This window comes from Phocoena sinus, chromosome 14 (assembly GCF_008692025.1).
Source record: "Phocoena sinus isolate mPhoSin1 chromosome 14, mPhoSin1.pri, whole genome shotgun sequence".
NCBI lineage: Eukaryota > Metazoa > Chordata > Mammalia > Artiodactyla > Phocoenidae > Phocoena > Phocoena sinus.
In genome coordinates this window covers 75,704,808-75,726,159 of record NC_045776.1, presented here as the reverse complement: position 1 = coordinate 75,726,159, position 21,352 = coordinate 75,704,808, and the positions used below count along the sequence as shown (strand labels likewise).

At 51.3% G+C, this 21,352-nt stretch overlaps 1 protein-coding gene and 1 long non-coding RNA gene across 5 annotated transcripts in view; one reads left to right on the top strand and one right to left on the bottom strand.

Moving 5' to 3' along the window:
* Positions 1-9,034, bottom strand: part of LOC116739075 — a 25,816-nt gene extending 16,782 nt beyond the window's left edge. The window contains exons 1-2 of one of the 3 annotated variants that reach the window (XR_004345452.1): positions 8,991-9,034; positions 8,767-8,861 (exon numbers count right to left, since the gene is read on the bottom strand). This is a non-coding gene — a long non-coding RNA (uncharacterized LOC116739075). Of the gene's footprint in view, positions 1-7,435; positions 7,532-8,766; positions 8,862-8,990 lie in introns of those variants that run through there. The other 2 variants (XR_004345453.1, XR_004345451.1) reach the window with 2 other exon arrangements.
* On the top strand, positions 7,094-21,352 carry TBX3 (T-box transcription factor 3). 2 transcript variants are annotated; one of them, XM_032603162.1, is made up of 8 exons: positions 7,337-8,573; positions 10,227-10,494; positions 11,398-11,457; positions 11,720-11,866; positions 13,802-13,878; positions 15,203-15,360; positions 16,821-17,497; positions 19,338-21,352. In XM_032603162.1, exons 1-8 carry the CDS (start codon positions 8,185-8,187, stop codon positions 19,797-19,799), a joined length of 2,238 nt encoding a protein of 745 aa, XP_032459053.1. In that variant the 5' UTR covers positions 7,337-8,184; the 3' UTR covers positions 19,800-21,352. The 2 variants fall into 2 exon arrangements, with proteins under 2 accessions (XP_032459054.1, XP_032459053.1); XM_032603163.1 differs by lacking the exon at positions 11,398-11,457 and having other exon boundaries at positions 7,094-8,573.

Here is a 21,352-nt window from a genome sequence, read left to right as displayed (position 1 = left end):
CCAGGTTGCCAGGTAATTAACACACAGAGGTGCAGCGACCCCTGCGCAGTTATCTGAGTGGCCGTGGTAGAGGCTCAGTGATCACAGAACGCAGAGTGAGTAGAGGAGCTGGTGCCTGATTCCAAATTGTGACAGGTGTGTTTGGCCGGAGAGTTGGCAGCCATTCGGTGACAGACAGGTTTGTAAGCCCCCTACCTGCCAAGCCTGCCAGAGGAGCAGGTGAAACCACCTTCCAAACACCCCGTGTCTTAGAACCACAAAAGGGTATATTGTCCATAAGATTGTACAAGGGAGGAGGAATTTGATCAGTTTCCAATATGACAGTAAAGCCTGGAACACTAAATGCCCACACCCCTCCAATCCCCAAAACCCCTTGACCACACAGGCAAGACAAATTCCTCCCCAAAGCCATTGCTCCCCGAGAGACAGCTATATCTCTTGTGGGCTTCAGTGGATATGGAAGAATCTCTGTCAGTGTTACCTCCTTTCCTATCTCTTCACCCTACTGGATTTGGGAGACATGAAAACATTAACTTTGGGAACACAGGAAGATTGTCTGGCTGGCAAAGAGCAGTGGCGAGGCTACAAGAAAGAAATGAAAAGAAGAGAGGAAACACACACACACACACACACACACACACACACACACACAACTTCGGTGCTCACTGGTCCCTTTCATTTATCTCCTGTCTTCCCTCTCTGCTCTCACCCTTTTTAATTGAAACCCAGTAGGGGAAACAGTAATGGATATTATGCTCAAATTGAGAAAACGTGTCTGTGGCTACCGGGGGACAGTTAGTTGAGCAGATTTGGAGGAGCTGATCTTTCTTTGCCCTGTCAACCTCCCTGACAGTAGCGGTCATCTGATTTGCCATGGCCTCTCACTTACAGATCACCCTGTTCCCTCCGCCCCGTCGGCTCTCACAGGGCAAGACCCCACTGCCCCGGTGCCCCTGGCACCTAACAACAACACCAGAAATAATGGATAGAAGCAAAAGCAGGAAGTCACAGAATTAAGGGCTCCTGTACAGTTGACACCCTCAATCTGCAGCTGGGGACTGGAGAATATATTTCCCTTCACCCTTTTTAAAGTATTCTGTCCCGGAGATCTCCACCACACCCCCAGGCCACATTCTTGGGACACGCCGCTGAAGGGCCATTTATACCCTTACCTGTCTCGACTGAAAATCTGGAACGAGGACATTGAAGGAAGAAAGATTTTGGGTGGTGAACGGTGCCTGGTGCCTGAGGCCAAAGTCAGCTCTGCCTCTGCGTCTTGCAGATGCTGGGTCAGATAAGATGAGAGGAAAAATTCCCGGCCTCTTCCTAGTGAATTCATTTCTGCTGGACTAAGAAATGTCCATTGCATTATCTTGGGTTGTTTTTTTTTAAGTAATTGGGTAAAACACACAAAGAGAGCATTGAAGATGTAGATTGGTTTGAAATTAGGAACCCACAATTAGTTCCTTTTCCTGACAGAGAGAGAGAGAGGGGTAAAAAACCTTCACAGATGTATAAGAGGCATGCTCCCCAGACACACACACACTTCCTGCATCCTTGCCTCCTTGCTTCCCTTCCAACTTCTCTAAATCACTAGCCGTTTACAAATTTGCCATTTTGCAGAGTGATCAGCTTTGATGAAAGGTGGGTGCTAATAAGAATAATGCAGAGGGTGAAACCTTTTCATTTTGCCTCTGCCAAAAACATATTTACATTAAAGGGAGGTATGATAAGCATGGATTAAGTGTATAACGAATGATGCTCTAGAAACAGCATAAACCAGCTGGCGCCAAAGTGCGCCTCTGTACTAAAAATACTGCTTACCCAAGCTAGACAACTTTGACAATCTTCTCTCTCCCTCTCTCTCTCTCTCTCTCTCTCTCTCTCTCTCTCTCTCTCACACACACACACACACACACACACACACACACACACACTTCAGACTCTTGTACTGAATCGCCCTAATCAATAATTTCGAGGGCTGTCAGAAGACAGGGAAATGTGCCTTACAGGAAAGCCCTGTGCTGCTGGGGCGAGACAGAGGCTAGAAGCTGGGGTTTAGAACCCAACATGCTGCCCTTCACCCTGGGCTCCTGCCTTGGAAAGGAGAGAGAGAGAGAGGATGGGAGATCAGAGCATTGGTGACAGGCAGCTCTGGGGAAAAGGGTGACTTTGGGGATACCAAAAGCAGAAAGTGATACTTCCAACCTACACAAATGGGCCCAGTGCTCTTCTATCTCTTAGGACACATTATCTTCCCAGCCAGGGGTGTGAGGGGAAGGTGTTTACTTGAATCCCGGGAAGAGGTATCTCCAGCCTGTCATGGTTCCTGGAGAAGAGGAGGGAGGGAGAGAGGGAGGAAATACAGAGGCAACCCAGAAATACAGAAAGGTAGGAGAGAATTCAGAGAGGACCAAGAAAGCCAGAGAAAATAGAAAGGGAGAAGAAGAAAGAATAGAAAAGAGTAAATCAAAAACAGAAAGAATAAGAGAAGTAAAGGCTGGGAGGTAGCGACTGAGGAGACATATAGAAGCCAAGGACAGGATAGATGCCAGGGAAGGAAGAGAAAGTAAAAGAAAACACAGGAAAGACCACAGATCTGCAGTCACAGAATCTTGAAAGACAGAGAGACAGGAGAACCAAAAGAAAAAAAAAGGGAGACAGAAATGGGTACCCTGTCTGATGTAACCAAGAGGATTGTGCCCACCCCCGGAGGGAAGAAAGATGGGGAAACTGACCAAAGAGATTGATCCTGAAGCCTCCAGACCTGAGAAGAACTAGGCTCCTAAAGCAAGTTGGGGGCGGGGGGCGGGCAGGGCGCGCCGAGGGAAGATGCGAAACTCCAGGAGGAAGATCAAGCCTCCCAGGTCTGTGAAGTCCTCCTTTGGCTTCAGAGCTGAGTGTGGGAGAGTCAGGGTTTGGGTTAGCACAGGAGTGCTAATGTGGGGAGGAGGGGGCTAGCGGCGATTTGCGAGAGGAAACAAGAGCAGTAACCTAGGCACTCCCAAGGGAGCTGCCTCCCTGAGGTCCGCGATAAGAAAATCAGGTCCCGGCTTAGGGGAATTGAGCGCAAAGGAGGATGGGAGTCCTGTAGCGGGCACCTAGTCAGTTTCAGCGCTTGTCAATATTAAAAAAAAAAAAAAAGCCTGGTATCCCATGAGCGAGGGGCACTGGGCAAAAACAAGGAACCATCTCTACCCAGAAAGCCCCTCCCCAGAAAAAGTTTACTTCTTGACCGACTCCCGTAGTAAACTTCTTAATTAAGCCTGAGACCCCCGGAGAAAACCCCTGGATGTCCTTATGTCAACAGAGTTCCCCGTTTAGGGACACCTCGGACCGAAGAAAAGCTCCGCGGCAAACGGTGGGTGAAAGTTTAAGAGGGAATAAGCGTGTAATAGTCCCTCGCCAGACCTCACACATGCTGATGAGAATATTTACAGCAAACTTGCCAAAGTAAACGACCCCGCCTACCCACCATCCTTTCCCCTTCTACCGCCCCCCCCCCTCCTTTTGTAAACTTCAGATAAACACCATTCGGTCACAAAAGGGTCGATTTGCCCCCTTATAGTTTGAGGCAGGCTGTGTCATAGGGAAAAGTTGGGATCAGCAGACGCTTCCCGGGGAATTCTTCGGCAAGACTAAGCATTGTCTGCCGCATCCCTGGCCTGGTCTGAGGAGAGGTGATATGGTTGCGCGCGCGCGTGCACATACGCCATTTATTCTGAGGCTCCTCCTGCCCTTCCACTTTAAAATCCGCACTCATACTACTTCTTCACTTTAAACTCTGCAGACATCACAGATTTGGAGAGGTGTGTGTTGGGGTTTTTTTTAATTAAAAAAATCAGGCCTACAATTATGTGAATACTCTTTGCAAAAGATGGAGGAATGTTGGGGGGACACCAGAAGTTCCGCGCGTCCTCTCGGATTCAAAATTTGGCCCCCTTCTCCCGGTCTTTTAAAGCACCGTTTCTCAGGCTCTGCCCAGGGGCAGGCTCCTTCAGTGTTTCCCGTCTGCCTTTTTGTGGAACGTGAGGCGGGGAGAAAGACAGAGAAGATCGAGGGGGGTCTGCGTGGAGAAAAAAAAAAAAAACACCGTGTAGAGCCCGCGGCTAGAGCCTAAAAGCCCGGGCCAGGGCGCGCTGGCCTGCGAGTTCTCCCGGCCGCCAGGCCTGGCACAAGTCTTCGGAACGCGCTAGCCAATGTTTAACCCGAATGCGGTGGCCACCAGGCCGCTTTTGTTTGTTCGCAAATTAATCACCCAGCGCACGGCCGGCGCCAGAGTGGGTTATCACCCACCGGGAGGGGGGCGCGGCGGCCCCGCAGAGACAAAGAGGAGTTCGCACCTTCCCGCTTTTGATCCCAAGTTACTGCGGCCTCCCTGCAAAATACGAGCCTCCTGGGGCCGAGTCTGGGAGGTCAGTCATAATTGGCGGAAGTTTGCAGACCATTAGCAAGATGTCGACATTTTCGATTCGGAACCCCGCAAACTTTCCTCTCCCCCCTCCTCCCTTGCGCGCTGGAGTGGGAGTGGGGGTCAGGAGTGGCAACTGGGGTGACCCCAGGGTTAAGTAAGAGCTACGGGCAAAAATAGGCACGTGAGGGAGGGGGCCGTATGAGGGGCTGAAATCAAGGCTAGGTCCACCTCCGCCGTTGAGGCCAAAGGCAAGTCGAGAATTTACAAGTGGGATCAGCAAGCTCCCCTCCCACGTCCAAACCTAAGGGAGGCCAGAATGCGGAGGACCGAGTAAAATGTCTCTCTCCTGGGCATCTGGACGCTTGGGGCACCGAGCTGGGGGGTGGGTCAGTCATCTCGTGGCTGCAGAATTACTTTCCCTCTAGTCGGAGCGTCGGGGCAGAGATTGGCCGGCGAGTGCAGGCAAAACCAGACCAGGGATTTGGGGCCGGTCCTGAAAGCGCAGCGGTGAGGCCCCGGGCTCCGGCGGCCAGCAGTGTGGGGGAGGGGCGGGTTTCAGCCTCCAGAGACTCTTGAAACCCAGTGTGACCTCCGTGGTCGGTGTAAGAAGGGGGAAGGCCTGGCTTCTCGCACCCTTCGGGATCGGGCCGCCAGGGACGCGGGAGGGGGGCGTCGTGAGCCGACACCCTGGCCCCCGCCGCCTCCTGCTCCACCACTGCAGAGAGAGGCCGAGAGGACGCCAGAGAAAGACCGAAAGGGAAAGAAAGGGGCGAGGTGGCGAGCCAGACGGAGTTCGCAGAACCACTCTATTCTCTCTGGTGACTTCAGGGAATTCTTAGCGCTGGCGCCAAGCGCTCTTAACCATGTGCGTCAAAAATGCGAGGCTGGAAAGTCTTGTCGCCTCAAAAGTTCCGCCCTATCTCGGCGCGGTTGGCCCACAACGGAACTGCATTTTCACCCCCCACTTGCTCTCACTTCGGAGTCTGGGAGCTGGGGGTTTAGGGGGTACACGAGGCAAAAATGTAAGAGAGGACGGTACTGGCTGTCGACACACACACACACACACACATATCCCAAGCCTGGGGTTTCTTAACCCCCTAGGCCGCGCAATCAGCCGTTCCTTCGTTCCACTGGAGAAAGCTCCCAACTCAGGAAGGGTAAAAAGAATATTGTCCCCAAGATTTCCCTCCATCCAAGCAGGGACGGCCCAACTCATTGGCCCCCCAGAAATGGGAAATGTGGGTCTGGGGAATCCTCTGACCCGGACAGGGACCTGCGGTAACAGTTACCAATTCGGCGACAGGTCTGATAGCTAAGATCCGGTTACCTCCCTCCCCTTCACCCTTGCTGAGGCCCCCCACCCTACCTGAATTGGAGCCGGTCACCTCGCCTCTGGGATGGGGCGTTTCACGATTTGTTTTACAAATTCACCCCCGACTTCTGGCGAGATAAGTCCCCGGGTGGAGAAAGAACTGAGGCACCGAGAGATAAGTGCGATGCCTGGAGAAGATACAGGGCTGGCGCACCTCCCCCTACCAGCTCCTCACCGAGCCGGCCGCCGAAGGGAGGGAGGCGGCTGGATGGGGACAGGCCCAGAACCTAGTCCCTCGCTGCGCTCACTTTGTTCAGATCTCCCCTCTCCCCTCTGCACTCACACACACATTCAGGTTGGAAAAACGGGAGCCCGATTCCAAATGGAGAGACGAGATCTAAAAGGGGCTGGTAAATGTATTTCAGAAAAGCCCGAGTCCGCCTCCCGGAGTCAGTTGAGCGCAGACCCGGGCAGCCGCGCAGGCTAAGTGTTTGCGTGTACGTTGTTTTCGCGGGTGGCTGGGTCCCAGTGGGCCGGCGCTTATTCGCGTACAGATGTGCTAGGAATGTTGGGTCTCCCGCTCATAGTTTCGGGTGGGGCACGGTGGAACGCGAGCCCCCACCAGCGTGTGGCTGAGATCTGCCTGCATCCGTGTGCTCGGGAGCCCTTGAGCCCTGCTGCCGGGGAGACCGGCACCGAGAGACACCCGAGCTCGGGAGCCCTTTAGTGGCGGCCGGGAGGAGCTTGGCTCCACGTGGGGGCTGGAGGGTGTGCGAGCGTGGAGACTCGGTGGCGCTCGCCTCTCCGCGGCGTCGCTTTTGTTGCGCCCGGCGGCCGGAGGACAGCTCGCGGGAGCCTGGGCCGTCCGCTCGGCTCGCCCGGGGCCGGGCTAAGAGGGTGTGCGGGAGAGAGAAACGACCGCGGCGGCCAGAGGCGAGCCGAGCGCGCGAGAGGCGAGCGCCCCTGCCCGGCGCCGGGCGCGCTCTCCGCCTTTCTGGCCCGGCTCGCTCGCTCCCCGCCTCCCTCCCCCCGTGCTTCCTTGCCCGGCCTCCTCCCTCTATCCCGGGCTGTATGGCTGAGGCATTTCAGACGTGGGCTTGAGCCAGAGCGAGCGAGCTCTGAGGCTGCAGCGATCTCTTGATAAGCCACCTAGAGGCGACTCGGTGCGCGCGCTCCCCAGTGGCTCCCCGCCACTCCCTCTGATCATGTTGACATATTCACAGGACAGGCAGTAGTACCGATGCGGCGCTGCGACGTTACAGTTTCCGACACCTTCTTTTTATAACTCGGCTCTATCCCCCAGCACTCGACCTGTGAAAACCACGCCTATGCAGCACACAATTGGTCCGAAAGCGTCAAAGAGCCAATCAAGAGGCCTCCGGCTCCGCAGCCCACAGCAGAGCCCGACCTTCTAGACCGCCGAGCAGACGCCCGGGGAATTCTAGAGGCGGAGGAGGGTGGCGAGGAGCTCTCTCTCTGGCTTTCTCTCGCTCCCTCCCTCTCCTCGCGCTCCCTCTCCCACTCTGTCTCTCTCTCCTCTCTCTCTCTCTCTCTCTCTCTCTCTCTCTCTCTCTCTCTCTCTCTCTCTCTCTCTCTCTCTCTCTCTCTCTCTCTCCCTCTCTCTCTCCCTTCTTTTCATTCCCTCCTCCCCCCTAAGTCCTCCCTGCCCTGCGCGTCTGGACGCAGATTTAGGAAGAGAATTCGCTCACGTTTAGGACAAGGAAGAGAGGCGCGGGAGAAGAGCACACCAAGATTCGGATTGAAACCCAGACACCAGGCTCGGAGCGGAGGAAGGAGGAGGAGGGCGAACGGAAGCCCGTTTGCAGTACAAGTTTTGATAGCGCTGGTTAGAAGAGGGCTTCAATCAGAGTTGTTGTTGTTTTTTTTAAAGGAGGGAGACTTTTTCCGCTCTCTCGCTCGCAGTTCAAGCTGGTCTAGCGCAACTGCAGACGCCTCCTGCGAGCCAGAGGGAGAGGCAGAGAGATAGGGGGGCGGGGAAGAAGAAGGAGAAGAAAAGGTAAAAAGTCTCCTAGGAGAACCGTTCGCATTTACAACAAAGAACTGGGGCTGGAGGGGGACTGCCGGGACCGAGGGCTGGCGTGTCTATTTCGAGCCAAGCAGCAGGGCTCCGGCACGAGTCCAGACCCTGCTCGTTCCTCTCGCCTCGTAAACCGACTTCCAGGAGCGGCTTTTTGAAAACGCAAGACACAAGGACAGTCATCCGAGCGACTATGTCTCCTGATTTCTCGCCTTGCCCTCTTTAAAAGCGGCATTCCCCTCCGAAAAGACACTTCCCCCTCCCCTCACTTGAGGTGCTTTAGTTGTGATCCCCCGCTTTTTTGTTCTTTCTTTCTTTTCCCTCCTCCAAACTATGCGCTGCTGTTAAAAAATAAAAACAAAACAGAACAGCAGCTGCGGACTCGTCCCCGGCTGGAGCCCAGCGCCCCGCCTGGAGTGGATGAGCCTCTCCATGAGAGATCCGGTCATCCCTGGGACAAGCATGGCCTACCATCCGTTCCTACCTCACCGGGCGCCGGACTTCGCCATGAGCGCGGTGCTGGGTCACCAGCCGCCCTTCTTCCCCGCGCTGACTCTGCCGCCCAACGGCGCGGCGGCGCTCTCGCTGCCCGGCGCCCTGGCCAAGCCGATCATGGATCAATTGGTGGGGGCGGCCGAGACCGGCATCCCTTTCTCGTCCCTGGGGCCGCAGACACATCTGAGGCCTCTGAAGACCATGGAGCCGGAAGAAGAAGTGGAGGATGACCCCAAGGTGCACCTCGAGGCCAAAGAACTTTGGGATCAGTTCCACAAGCGGGGCACGGAGATGGTCATTACCAAGTCGGGAAGGTAAGCAAGCGGCGGGCCCCCTCCCCCAAACTACTGAAGGTTTCTTTCCTCCTTTCTCTCTCGCCTCCCAGAACGGTCGGTTTGCCAGTTATTCCGGCTTAGAGGTAAACACGGTTCCCCCGGAACTGTGTACCATAACTGTGTACAGAGACCTCCCCGGGCCCTGCCCCTGTGGTAGGAGATTTCAGCTTACCTGGGCGTCTGCAGCCGGCCGTTTTTCCTACCTGGGTCTGCATCCCGGGTTCCGTACAGGATAGGTAGAATTTTTTCAGTGCTGCCCAGACATCTCTGCAGGAAGAAAGAAAAGCACCCCACTGCAGGCAGTTCAGTGTTTCAAACCTTTCTGGAGCATTCTTGTGTCTTTATAGATGTTGTATTTTTGTCTGGTTCATTTTGCTCTCGGAGAGAAACACTTACAGCCCTTTTTGTTTGTGTGGTAGCAGGAGGCCTGGAAGGAGCTGCCCTGCCTTTTCTGCCCTCCAGCCTAGCCCCTGGGTCTGCAGGGGGCCTGAGCCTGCCCCTGCCAGCGTCAGAGAGAAACCGAAGGGCATTTGGGGTTTGTCCATACTGCTTCGTGTGTCTGTAATCGAGGGAGAGTTCAATAGGCAATTTTGGCTAATTAAGATTATGTTTGCAGACCCAAGGAGCCAGCAGGAAGCCCCATACTGCTGTTTCATGTGTGAATATTATCAACCACGTTTTACATAACGTTTAGAGGTCCTTGCCTGACCAAAACGTGCCTGTCACTTAAAATCACTGATTTTTTTTAAAATGGCATCAAAGTCTACCAAGGCATAAAGTTGAAGGAATAAAAAGAAAATCCCTCTCTTCAGGTCTTTAGTTTTCTGTGTCTTTCCAAGCTAAATGAGGCCAAAGTTTGCCATAAAATCCTCCCAGAAGACACATAGGCAGTTTCACAGCGACCCGCTCTCTGCTCCCTTTTAAGTCAAAAGTACAGAATGCCAACGCCTCTGGAAAGTAAAAAGCAATTTGGTGGTGGAGTCTTGCCGTTTTGGTCTGGCCCCGAGCAGTGGGGAGAATGTGGTTAGCGGCACGATAGGCTGGTGATCAGGCCTGGGCATCCACCCCAATCTACAGAATTCGTTTTGAGAACTCACCAAAGTACAGTTTCATTTCGCCAGCAGCGGGACTGCTGTTCCACAGCAGGGAGGGGTGCAACTCGACATTTCTTTTCTTGATACGTTTAACATTTTCTCATCAATGGGTGGTGGAAAATTCTACCTCGACTGACTGAACTTGACTAAAATCCTACCCAAGCTGTTTACAACTAGACAGCCAGAAAAAAAGGCAGAGGAAAAGGCAGAGGCAGGAATTTCCCTCTCAGGAGGGCAATCTATAAAGTCATACAAGAGACCACAAAAATTACAAAGAAATTATTAGATGATGTAGAGAAATCCAGTGCCACAATTCATTTGTTTCGAATCTTGGGACATTTAAAATAGAGCCTTTTGAGCATATTTAATCCTTCTGTTGTGGAAGGAAACAACTTTGCATCCAGTCGCCCTACTCTGAATGGCACAAGCTCATCAAATGTAATCGAAAGTTTTAAATTTGATTTAAATATTTTAGGTAGAAGATCAAACCCGGGAAACTGAGTGATATTTTTTTCCTCTCTCTTCTCTCCCCTCGTAGGCGAATGTTTCCTCCATTTAAAGTAAGGTGTTCAGGGCTGGATAAAAAAGCCAAATACATTTTGTTGATGGACATTATCGCTGCAGATGACTGTCGGTATAAATTTCACAATTCTCGGTGGATGGTGGCGGGAAAGGCTGACCCTGAAATGCCAAAGAGAATGTACATTCACCCCGACAGCCCTGCCACCGGGGAACAGTGGATGTCCAAAGTTGTCACTTTCCACAAACTGAAACTCACCAACAACATTTCGGACAAACACGGATTTGTAAGTTTCATGGCTTCCCTTTGATAAATTTTCTCTTTCTTCTCTCTAGCAAAGGCAGTGCTTCCACCTTCCATGTAAAACCGAGAGTTTCTCCCTCGCTCTCAGTTGCCAAGCATAGCAAACTTGCTCGATCCGCAAACAGAGATGGAGAGAGAATTCCAGGGTGTTTCTCTTCAGATAATGGAAGGCCTGGCATTCTGAAAGAAGTGAGGCTCATGTTCTGTGGCAAGTCCAGGTCTTGGTAACTGACCTGACAGGGAAGTTCAAAAGCAATCGTGAAGACGTAAAATCAGTGTCAAAGGTAGATGTTCGTAAGGGATTTGTTTTACGATATCAAACTTCTGTTTTGAAAGCAGCCATATTGTTGCTTAGGGGAGTTTTAAGGTTCGAAGTCTTGACTCTGTTGGTGAGAGGGTGTGAATACAGATTTTGAAAGATGTTCTTCCCTTGGACTAAAAAAGAATTGGGCTTAGGTGAAAGTCAGGTTTACTAGAAATGAGACAGATTTCCCAGTACAAAAATTGCATATGTGTTGGGAGTATATGTATGGATTCAGGGAGGGAGTTCCTAGAAACTTTCAGGAGACTTAGATTGCTTGTAAAAGTCAAGCAAAGGACCTTTTGCCCCCTGCCCCTACGCCTCCCCAACATTTCAATAAAATAAACAGAGTGATAAGTGAGGAATAAGCAGAAAGATTAGGCCCAGGAAGACGTGAATGGCACGGAAATATCTTCAGGGGGCAGGAATTGCATTTGAAGCCCTTGATTTGATTAAGGCATAAATATTCCTCTCTAGAGTTCAGCCTTTCAGGGCTTTAAGTGGATTGGGCTCGTCAATTAGTGGGCACTTAAAAGACTGAATCATTTTGTAAATTAAAATGCATGTTTTTCTCTATCTTTTAAGACTTTGGCCTTCCCAAGTGATCAAGCAACGTGGCAGGGGAATTATAGTTTTGGTACTCAGGTAGGCTAGGGTTCAAGGTACGAATCAACCTTAGATGGTGACGGTGGGGGAGGACCCTTTGGAAATTGAGGAGCAATTTGGATTCTCCAGAAGATTACGTGGGGAGCTGAATGTTCCCACAGAGGTACTCCAAGGAGGTGGGCTTGGTACAAGCGTGGTGCCCTTCGGTGGGGTAGACGTCGGCCTGACAGGGGTCCTAGGGTCCTGTTCTTCCCACTAAATCCTCTTGTGATATGTGTCTCTCCTCTTCCGGCCCCTGCAGACTATACTGAACTCCATGCATAAATACCAGCCTCGCTTCCACATTGTGAGGGCCAATGACATCTTAAAACTTCCTTATAGTACTTTTCGGACGTACTTGTTCCCCGAAACCGAATTCATCGCTGTGACTGCATACCAGAATGATAAGGTAACCAAAGTCGCTTTTCTTTTTAATCGTGATATTAACACCCACTTCCCCTCCCCCCTTTAAGCTGCTCTGGGGAGAGGATAAGAAAGTCACAAGAGCACAGGGATGGGACTCTGATTTTTCTTTTGTGATTTGACCTTCACTGGAGCTTTGCGGGGAAGGGGCACTGGCACACTGCAGAGGCAGAAGGGAAAAAAAAAAAAAAAACTTGACCAGCTAGGAATCCAATGCCGAGTGAAAAAAAATGCCCCACTAACTCTGCCAGTGAGAAGCTCCTGTAACCACCCGTCCTTACTGTTGCCCGCCCCACCCGACCCAGGGCTTTCTCCTGTTGGTTTCAAGGTTCATCCTCTTCCCCTTCGGGAAGAAGGGTCAAGAAATCAGGTTCGAAAGGAACCAGCTAAAATTGAAGGCAAAAGCCATTCGGGATCTTGGGAGGAGAGTCCCAGCAGAGACCAGATTTTCTCCCCTAGCCAGAAATCCCGAGTAGCTGGTCTGGTTTTTATTACCTTTTACGCTGCTGTGTTTTTTATGGTGTGTGTGTGTGTGTGTTTGGAAAAACCTACTCTGATCACAGGGTCATGCTAATTGAGTTGTCTGAGGCTTTTGAGATGAGATGACCGAAGTCACCACTTCATTTGAAGGGTTTTTTTTTCTCCCGGGGCCTGAGGCCGGGGATTACGAGTACCCCCAAATGGAACAGCAGGCAGCACCTGGTATGTAAAGCTATGGTGGCCCGAAGGTCATGGGCGTGTGTACAGAGAGACACAGAGAAAGTGAGTCTTGCTGCGGGTTCACCGGGCGCCAGCTTGGCTGTTAGCAGGCAGTTAAGGGGGGCGGGGGGTAGGGGGGTGGGGGGCACCTGAGGACCTCTGCCCTTCAACTTCTGAACCCTGGACCTCAGTGCCAGTCCAGCTCACTAGACGACGCCCTCCATTTTGAATTCACTCTCACTATGAGTGGGTCCTCTGGGGCCCGCTGATGGGGGTGTTCCAGGTCTGGTTCCTTGGTCTGGAGACTAGGACATCAGGACCTCCTCTCCCTGCAAGAAGTGCAAGCAGGATTTATTCCAAGAACAAGAATCCGTCCAAGGGGCCCTTTTCCCACCTCTAGCGAACTCTGTATACATCATCCCCATCCCCGACCCCACCGCAGGGAAGAGATTTGAAAGATTACATACTATTTTTCCTCAGCGTGTAAAAATGCACGCACCCTCTAGACCCAGAATGCTATGAATCTAAGTTGTTAATGGAATAATAAAATACAGCATTTTTGATCAAAGCGGCCATGGGCCTTCTCCACCTAATGGCGGTGGCAGGGCATATAAATGAAAACAAATGTTTCCAGTGGTCATTCGGTCCTTCTAAATCTATAATTGTCAATATCGTAATTCCTGAAACACACTCCCCTGACACCCAGCAAAAAAAATCAAGCCCACTCCAGCACAAGGGTAGTGAAACCCCATAAATCATTTTATTAGATTTACAGAAAAGGTTGGAGGATGTGCTGTGTGTATGTTTGTGCGTGTGTTTTGGGGCAGGAAATATACCATAACATATTTTATGATCATTGCTCTGTATAAAAAATCTAAAGGAAAGCATAATTTTAAGATCTACAGGTTGCCCCTTGACAGCTTTTCCATTTCTAAGCCCAGGCTGTTGGCTGCCCAGGCAGGATCATTTCAGCCTGGAATCCCTGGTTTGGCCTCCAATGGGAGATGCCAGCCATGACACAGTTTGCTTTGGTTTTCCTCCTGGCCCCCTCCAAACTTCTTCTGTGTTCGCCTCTCTTTCTCTTCAACCTGGCCTATCCAAATGACTTCTCCGGTGGTTGGAAGTCAGATTTCTAGTAGATTAATGAGTTGGGGGAAACACTCCCAGAACATTCTAGAAAATGAAGCCAGTGTCTCTTTCTTGCTTGTGTCTCCTTCTCTAGATAACTCAGTTAAAAATAGACAACAACCCTTTTGCAAAAGGTTTCCGGGACACTGGAAATGGCAGGAGAGAAAAAAGGTGAGCTGAGAGAGTTGTTTCTCAGATAATTTAGAAAATCGCTTTTCTAGGTCCCGACACTCAACTGTTAGAAGTGGGATGCAGGCACTTACCTTGAGAAGGGTGGGGGAAGGGCGGGGGAAGGGTGGAAAACGGTTTGATGCCCCTCAGCCAAGAGCTTAACCGATTTCGGTACACCACTTTCTCTACCTCTTCCATGTTACCTTAAAGGAAGTTAACTAGGCCACCCCATAGAAAGATGTCTCTGCAAGAAAAGTATCAGGGATACAGATTATATACAGATGCCTATTAATTTCTAATTAGTTTAAGTTCATCCTGGGCAGGTCCCGGGAAAGGACTAAGCCATTCACAAAATGCCTTGGAATTTTTGCAGTCTTGTCTGGCAAATACCCTCAGACAGAACTGAAGCCCCTGGAGACATCTATGGCCCCCTCCTTCTGTGGGGACATGTATCATTCTGCATTAAGCAGACAGCTGGCTGGTATATAAAAGAAGCTCTCCCCTCCCCCACCCGCGTTCAAAGAATTTCGAAAATCCAGAAAATCAGCCCCAATTTTTAACCTATCCCCTGGGGGAGGGGCTGGGCATTAAGAAATGATTTCTCACATCAAAATAGATTTTTTTAAGTCCAATTAATGTGTTGGTGAACCAATTACAGTAAAGTGCACCATGAAATAACCACTTCTTCCCAATCTTAGCAACCCGTGTGGAGTTGGTCCGCCCTTTGTGTTCACTGCTTTGAGTCCTCTGTTCCCCTCAGTCTGTGAGGCAGGCTGCTCAGCTGTCTCTGGCTGGCTCCAATCTCCCGTCTCGCTCTTTACTTTTTTTTTTTTTCATATCATGGTTTATTTCATAAGATGACATCATAATTCATGTCTAATTCACAAGAACAAAGACTCAAACCCCTCCTGCCTTCCCGTTGAACTCTGAGGGTAGGGAAATCCAGGTACAAATGCATGATCATGAGATGGCCCAACCTGATATCTAGTGGCTCAGGGTCACCAGGTACGGTCCTGCCCCTCATGAAGACATTATCTTGCCATCACCTGGACCTGCAGCTCCCAAAGGAGCAGTCGGTAACTCTTGGGCAGGTGTGAGAACTGGAACCAGTGAGGCCCAAAGTTGCTCTTTACTTTTAAACAAGATTTCACTGCCCTAGCCAATACCCCTTCCCTAATGAATCCCTCTGATCTTGAATAAATACACCCAAAGCCTTCTTTCCCCCTCCCATCCCCCTGGGCATGTGTGCGCCTCTTTGGAGAGGGTGAGGCCGAAAATCCTGTTCTGATATGTAACGCTGGGTGTGTGTGGGCTTCTGCCACAGAAAGCAGCTCACCCTGCAGTCCATGAGGGTGTTCGATGACAGACACAAAAAGGAGAATGGCACCTCCGACGAGTCCTCCAGCGAGCAGGCTTCCTTCAGCTGCTTCGCTCAGTCCTCCTCTCCGGCCGTCTCCACCGTAGGGACATCCAACCTCAAAGGTAAGTCTGGCCACCTCTGATTTCTCAGATTTCTCCAGCTCTTGGAAGCCTGAAGAGTTGGGGGCTGGGGGCACCCACCAGGGAACCTGACCCCTCCAAAGCTTCAGATCCTTCTAGAAGTTTGTAAACAGGAGCCAAATCTCACAAAGGGTGATCAGGTGTGTCCCCCTTCCCTAAGTTCCTCTGAGAGCTCAGACCCCTTTCGCCCAGACACTGAGTTGGCAGGGAGGAAGGAGTAGTCCCAGCTCCTGTATTCCCTCTGGGTGGGCGCCTGGAGCATCCCTCTCTCTCTCTTTCTTTTTCCCACACCCCCACCCCACCCCTCCAACCAAGCAGCAGCTGACTTTTTTTCACAATATCTTCAAACTCTAGGTTAAAATGTGTTAGGCTGGGGGTGGGAGGAGTCAGGGGATTTTCGGCCACCTGGAACAGGGAAGGTGACCAAGAGAAATCCAGCTATAGAGCCACCATGGACCTGTGAGAGAAGATGAAGCACTGAGAATCTGGGTTGGGGAGGGCAGGGGTGGGAGAGGAGGAGCTGTTCAAATCCCCAGTTGGTTTCCTGTGTTTAAAGAGCAAGAACTATTTATTTGGAAAGACACACATGCTCTCAATAGGAAGAGACCTGTTTTTTAAGTGAAATAAAATGAGAGTTCTTTATGTCTTCAATCCATTCAAGCTTTAAACACAAAACGGGATCCCTTTTTCTTTTTTTTTTTTTTACTGGTAGGACACCCACAGAGGGTGTGGTGAGAGCAAAAGAGAATCCATGATTGTCTTCAGGCAGTGAGTGGGCCGCTTATCACCCATCTCTGTCTGCAGAGACAGGGGAAACAGAGAAGGCTCAGTGGAGTGTGTGTGTGTGTGTGTGTGTGTGTGTGTGTGTGCATGCATGTTGGGGGAGGAGTGTTCAATTCTGCCACTACCAATTCAAATGTCAGGGTTCTCTCCAAACAAATCCTTCTGAAAGAAATCCACAGATTTGTGGAAGGGACTGCTCTCAATCACTCAGGGAACAAAGAGAGGGTAACTAGAAGGTGTTCCCGCAGTGAGTTTTAGTGTAAGTCAGTTTTAATTTTTAAAAACTGAATTTGCAATCGAATGGGGAAAAAGGCCAGTAAAGGCTTTGTCTGACCTAGTAGGAGCTCAGTCCTCACTTGTGTAAAATAGTAAAATTCACTACCCATTTGGGGAAGGATCTATGGACGGAGGGGTGCCGCTCTATCTACATACTTGAAATTCGTTACTAGCTTGTTGCATCCTTCCACTAAAATTTGCGGTATCATCACTCCCACTTTGCAGATGAGAAAACTGAGGCGCAGAGAGGTTAAGGGGCTTCCTGGGGTTACACAGCTGGGAAGTGGCTGAGCTGGGATTCAAAGTGGGGAACTGGAATTCTGCTGGCCCGGGTTTCAGAGCTAACGCCTTTCTGCTTGTCTTTTGTTTCCCTCCTTTGGCAGATCTGTGTCCCAGCGAGGGTGAGAGCGACACCGAGGCCGAGAGCAAAGAGGAGCACGGCCCGGAGGCCTGCGACGCGGCCAAAATCACCACCACCACGTCGGAGGATCCGTGCCGGGACAAGGGCAGCCCGGCGGTCAAGGCGCACCTCTTCGTAGCCGAGCCCGGCGGCCGGCCCCGGGACAGCGGGCGGCTGGACAAGGCGTCGCCCGACTCGCGCCACAGCCCGGCCACCATCTCGTCCAGCACCCGCGGCCTGGGAGCCGAGGAGCGCCGGAGCCCGGGCCGCGAGGGCGCGGCCCCTTCCAAGGCCGAGGAGGCGCGCGCGCTGCCGGGCAAGGAGGCCTTCGCGCCGCTCACCGTGCAGACGGACGCGGCCGCCGCGCACCTGGGCCAGGGCCCCCTGCCCGGCCTCGGTTTCGCCCCCGGCCTGGCCGGCCAGCAGTTCTTCAACGGGCACCCGCTCTTCCTGCACCCCGGCCAGTTCGCCATGGGGGGTGCCTTCTCCAGCATGGCCGCTGGCATGGGGCCCCTGCTGGCCACCGTGTCCGGGGCCTCCACTGGCGTCTCGGGCCTGGATTCTACGGCCATGGCCTCGGCCGCCGCGGCGCAGGGACTGTCGGGGCCGTCCGCGGCCACCCTGCCCTTCCACCTCCAGCAGCATGTCCTGGCCTCTCAGGTATTTATCAACCGCCTCTCCGGCCCCTCGTTGACTCTCGTTTGCCTGTCCTTAGATCCCGGGCACTCACCCAGTCCCCCTGCCTAGAAGCTTTCAATAATAATTATTATTATTGTCATCATCATTATTATTACTAGGTGCAAGACTTATTGATTCATCATAACCTCACACTCCCCACCAAAACTTAAAAAAATTTTTTTTCTAAGTTAAGGGCTATTTCTAGCAGAGTAACTAGATGGTAATAACAGATAATAACTCTACACAGCACTTACTTTGTGCCGGGTGCTTTTCTAAGTACTCGATCTATTCTGACTTCAGCGATCCTATGATCACCTCCACCTTCTAGATGAAAGGACAGAGATCAGAGATGTTGAGTAACTTATCCAAGGACACACAGCTGGTAGGTGGTGGACCTGAGACTCTACCCCAGGCAGTCAGTCAGATTCCAGGGCCTTTTCCAGAGGCTGTGATTTTAGCTTCAGAGTTGAAATGTCTCTTAAATGTTGCACAGCCAACCCTCCCCCAAGACTTAGAGGAGGGAGAGACCATGACCTGGTAAGGGAAGTGACTCCCCGGGGAAGAGTTGATTCTTGAACCTCCAATATGAAGCTATTTCCCTGCTCCCCCACCCGTCGCAGGCCAGCCTGTTCCCCAAAGGGTTAATGGCTTGTGCACACGTGGGAAATGTCAGAGAAGGACAGGCTGGGGCTGTGGCAGGCTTGGCGGCCTGTGTATGGCTCAGACAGCTGTGTTGGGGCTCCAGCAGCTGGGGAGAAGTCTCAGGCTGCTGAAAATGCTCTGAACCCCGGCGAAAAGGTTCTATGGGGTTTTCTGCATGCCCTTGCCTTTTGTTTTGTCTGAGCACATTCATCTCCCTTCCCTGAGCCAAGAGGCAGGACTGGCCTCCCCCTCTGGAAAGAGGAGGGGACTGAGAAAAGGGCTGGCTTCTGCCCTTCCTCCATCCCTCCCACCTCCTGTGCTAGCCCTTTCTGGAGACCCTCCTGTCATTGGTGGGCAGGTGATAGGCGGGCGAGGGCCTGCCTGGGCAGACAGGTACTAACAGTACCCAAGGCAGTGGGTCAGAGAGAACTAACCCGGGCCAGGGTCCCCGGATTTTTATTCTGCTTCTGCCACTTGCTAGCCGAGTGAATTCCTACACCCGGGGCCTATCTCAACTCAGTCTCTCCACCTGTAACACCAGCATATCTGGGGCTATGTGATTTCTTGGTTCATAGCAAACGCCCTTTACTCTTTCCCCCTCCATCCTGCCCACCCCCGTTTTCCTTTTGATTAAGGATCTTCCCCAGATTTTTTTTTTTAAACTTCAAGACTGGAGTAGGAGGACGGAGGGGTGGAGCGACAAGAATGAAAAAAAATTCATGTCCAGTATTTTATGCCCTCTGGTTTGCACCCAGCTACTTTTGTGGGGTTAGACTGTCTGTAGCCCCATTTAACAGGTGGAACAACGGACTCTGATGGGAGAATTTCCAACCGTCCTATCGGCCAGGCACCCTGTGTGAAGTATATTGCAGGCAGCAGCTCATTTCATACCCACAGAGTCCCCCAGAAGTATGCAAATTATTAAACTTTTCCCTGGTTTTGCCATATAAGAAAGCTGAGGCACAGGGAGTGAATACTTCGGCCTAGGTTGACACAGCTCAGATTTGGACCTAGACACAGAAGTTTGAGTGTCCTGCTCTCTACCCACCAGGGAGAGAGGTTAAGGACTCACCCAAGGTGGGGACGGGTGGGGGAGGGGTGATGGATGAGGTTGGCTCCTCCCCACTGCGCAGAGCCTGGGCCCTGACTCTTCTGCCCCTGCCTTCTCTTCCTCGCGCAGGGCCTGGCCATGTCGCCTTTCGGAAGCCTGTTCCCTTATCCCTACACGTACATGGCCGCGGCGGCGGCCGCCTCCTCGGCAGCCGCCTCCAGTTCCGTGCACCGCCACCCGTTCCTGAACCTGAACACCATGCGCCCGCGGCTGCGCTACAGCCCCTACTCCATCCCCGTGCCGGTGCCGGACAGCAGCAGCCTGCTCACCACCGCCCTGCCGTCCATGGCCGCAGCCCCGGGGCCCCTCGATGGCAAGGCCGCCGCCCTGGCCGCCAGCCCGGCCTCGGTGGCCGTGGACTCAGGCTCGGAACTCAACAGCCGCTCCTCCACGCTCTCCTCCAGCTCCGTGTCCTTGTCGCCCAAACTCTGCCCGGAGAAGGAGGCGGCCACCAGCGAACTGCAGAACATACAGCGGCTGGTCAGCGGCTTGGAAGCCAAGCCCGACAGGTCCCGCAGCGCATCCCCGTAAACCCCTCCCCAGAAAAGTCTCTTCATTCCAGTCCAGTCCAGTCTGCAGTGCACTTTGTTGGATGTCAAATAAACCACGGGCGTGCAGTGAGGTCAGCCCTTCTTTGTGAAGCCCTGTCTGGGAAGGGGTGCCGGACTCCCTGGAGAGAATGTGCTAGAAACAAGCCCTTTCTTCTTGGCGTGGTTTATACATCCGGGATCTGGCTCTGAAACGTCGGTTGCACTGAGCTCTTGGGGGTGGGAGTCAATGCCTTGGCGGCCGGAGCACCTCCTTCGAGGCTGGTCTGGAAGCTGTGGGAAGATCGAGGTAGCCAGGCCCCAGGAGGGGAGGGGTTGAAAAGCTCCCCCAGTGCAGATTTATATATATATATTTTTCCTTCACCGTGTCAAGTGGAAACAAATAAAATTGAAAAAAAAAATACCGGGGACAAATGGATACATTAATATGATTCTGTTTGTGAAGATTAAAAACTTTCTAGTGACCTGCGTATCAGTTCTAAATAAATTACTGGGTAGCATTGTTTGGGGAGGGAAGTCCCTGCCATCCTTGTTTAGTCTCTATTAAGGAAATCTGTGTCTTTTTAATATTCTTGTGATGTTTTAAGAGCTATAGGTCTCTTTTTGCATGTTCCACAGTAATGTATTTGTGGGTTTTATTTTTGAATGCTTGCTTTTAGAGAGAAAAGGACATTACCCCTTACCTTACCCTTTTCCTCGATTCTCGACAACCCCAAGGGGGATGATTTCAAGGGAAGGGGGTGGGGAAAACACCAAAAATGAATTTATTTTATCTAAGCTCTGTAGCAGGACTCATGTCGTCCCTCTGACAGTTCTTTCTCTTTCCTGTATATGCAATAACAAGGTTTTAAAAAATAATAAAGAAGAAACGAGACTATTAGACAAAGTATTTATGTAATTATTTGATAACTCTTGTAAATAGGTGGAATATGAATGCTCGAAAAATTAAACTTTAATTTATTGACATTGTATATAGCTCTCTGTAAATAGGATTGCAGCTGTCAGGTTTTGTGGTTTTGTTTTCCTATAGTCAGTTTTATTTCAAGGTCACAGGATCGCTTTTAAAAGTAGAAAACACACTTTCTGCACCGACACCGACACACTTTTCAAAAGAGTCGTCTGCAAAGAAAAAAAAATTTTTTTTTAATGTCCAAAAGTGGGGAAAAGTGCTGTTGCCTATTTTACCAAAACTTGGGGAGGTGGTTCTGAGATTGCTTGCGGGTGGGGTGGGGAGTGCGGAGGCTACGGTTTGACTTCATGATTTTTCTTTTGTATTTGTATTTGCTAGTCTGATTTCTTCAAAACAAAGTGGAATTGACTACTTACTGTCTTCAGTGTTGATGGTGTTTTGAATTGGTGCCTATAGAGATATATATTCACAGTTCAAAAGTCAGTTGCTGAGAGCTGGTTTAAAGACAAAAATTCATGAAGGTATATTTTGTGTTATAATTGTTGATGAGTTCTTTGGTTTTCTGTATTTTTGCCCCCTCTCTTTAAAATATCATTGAAATTTCAATAAATTTTTATTGAAATGTC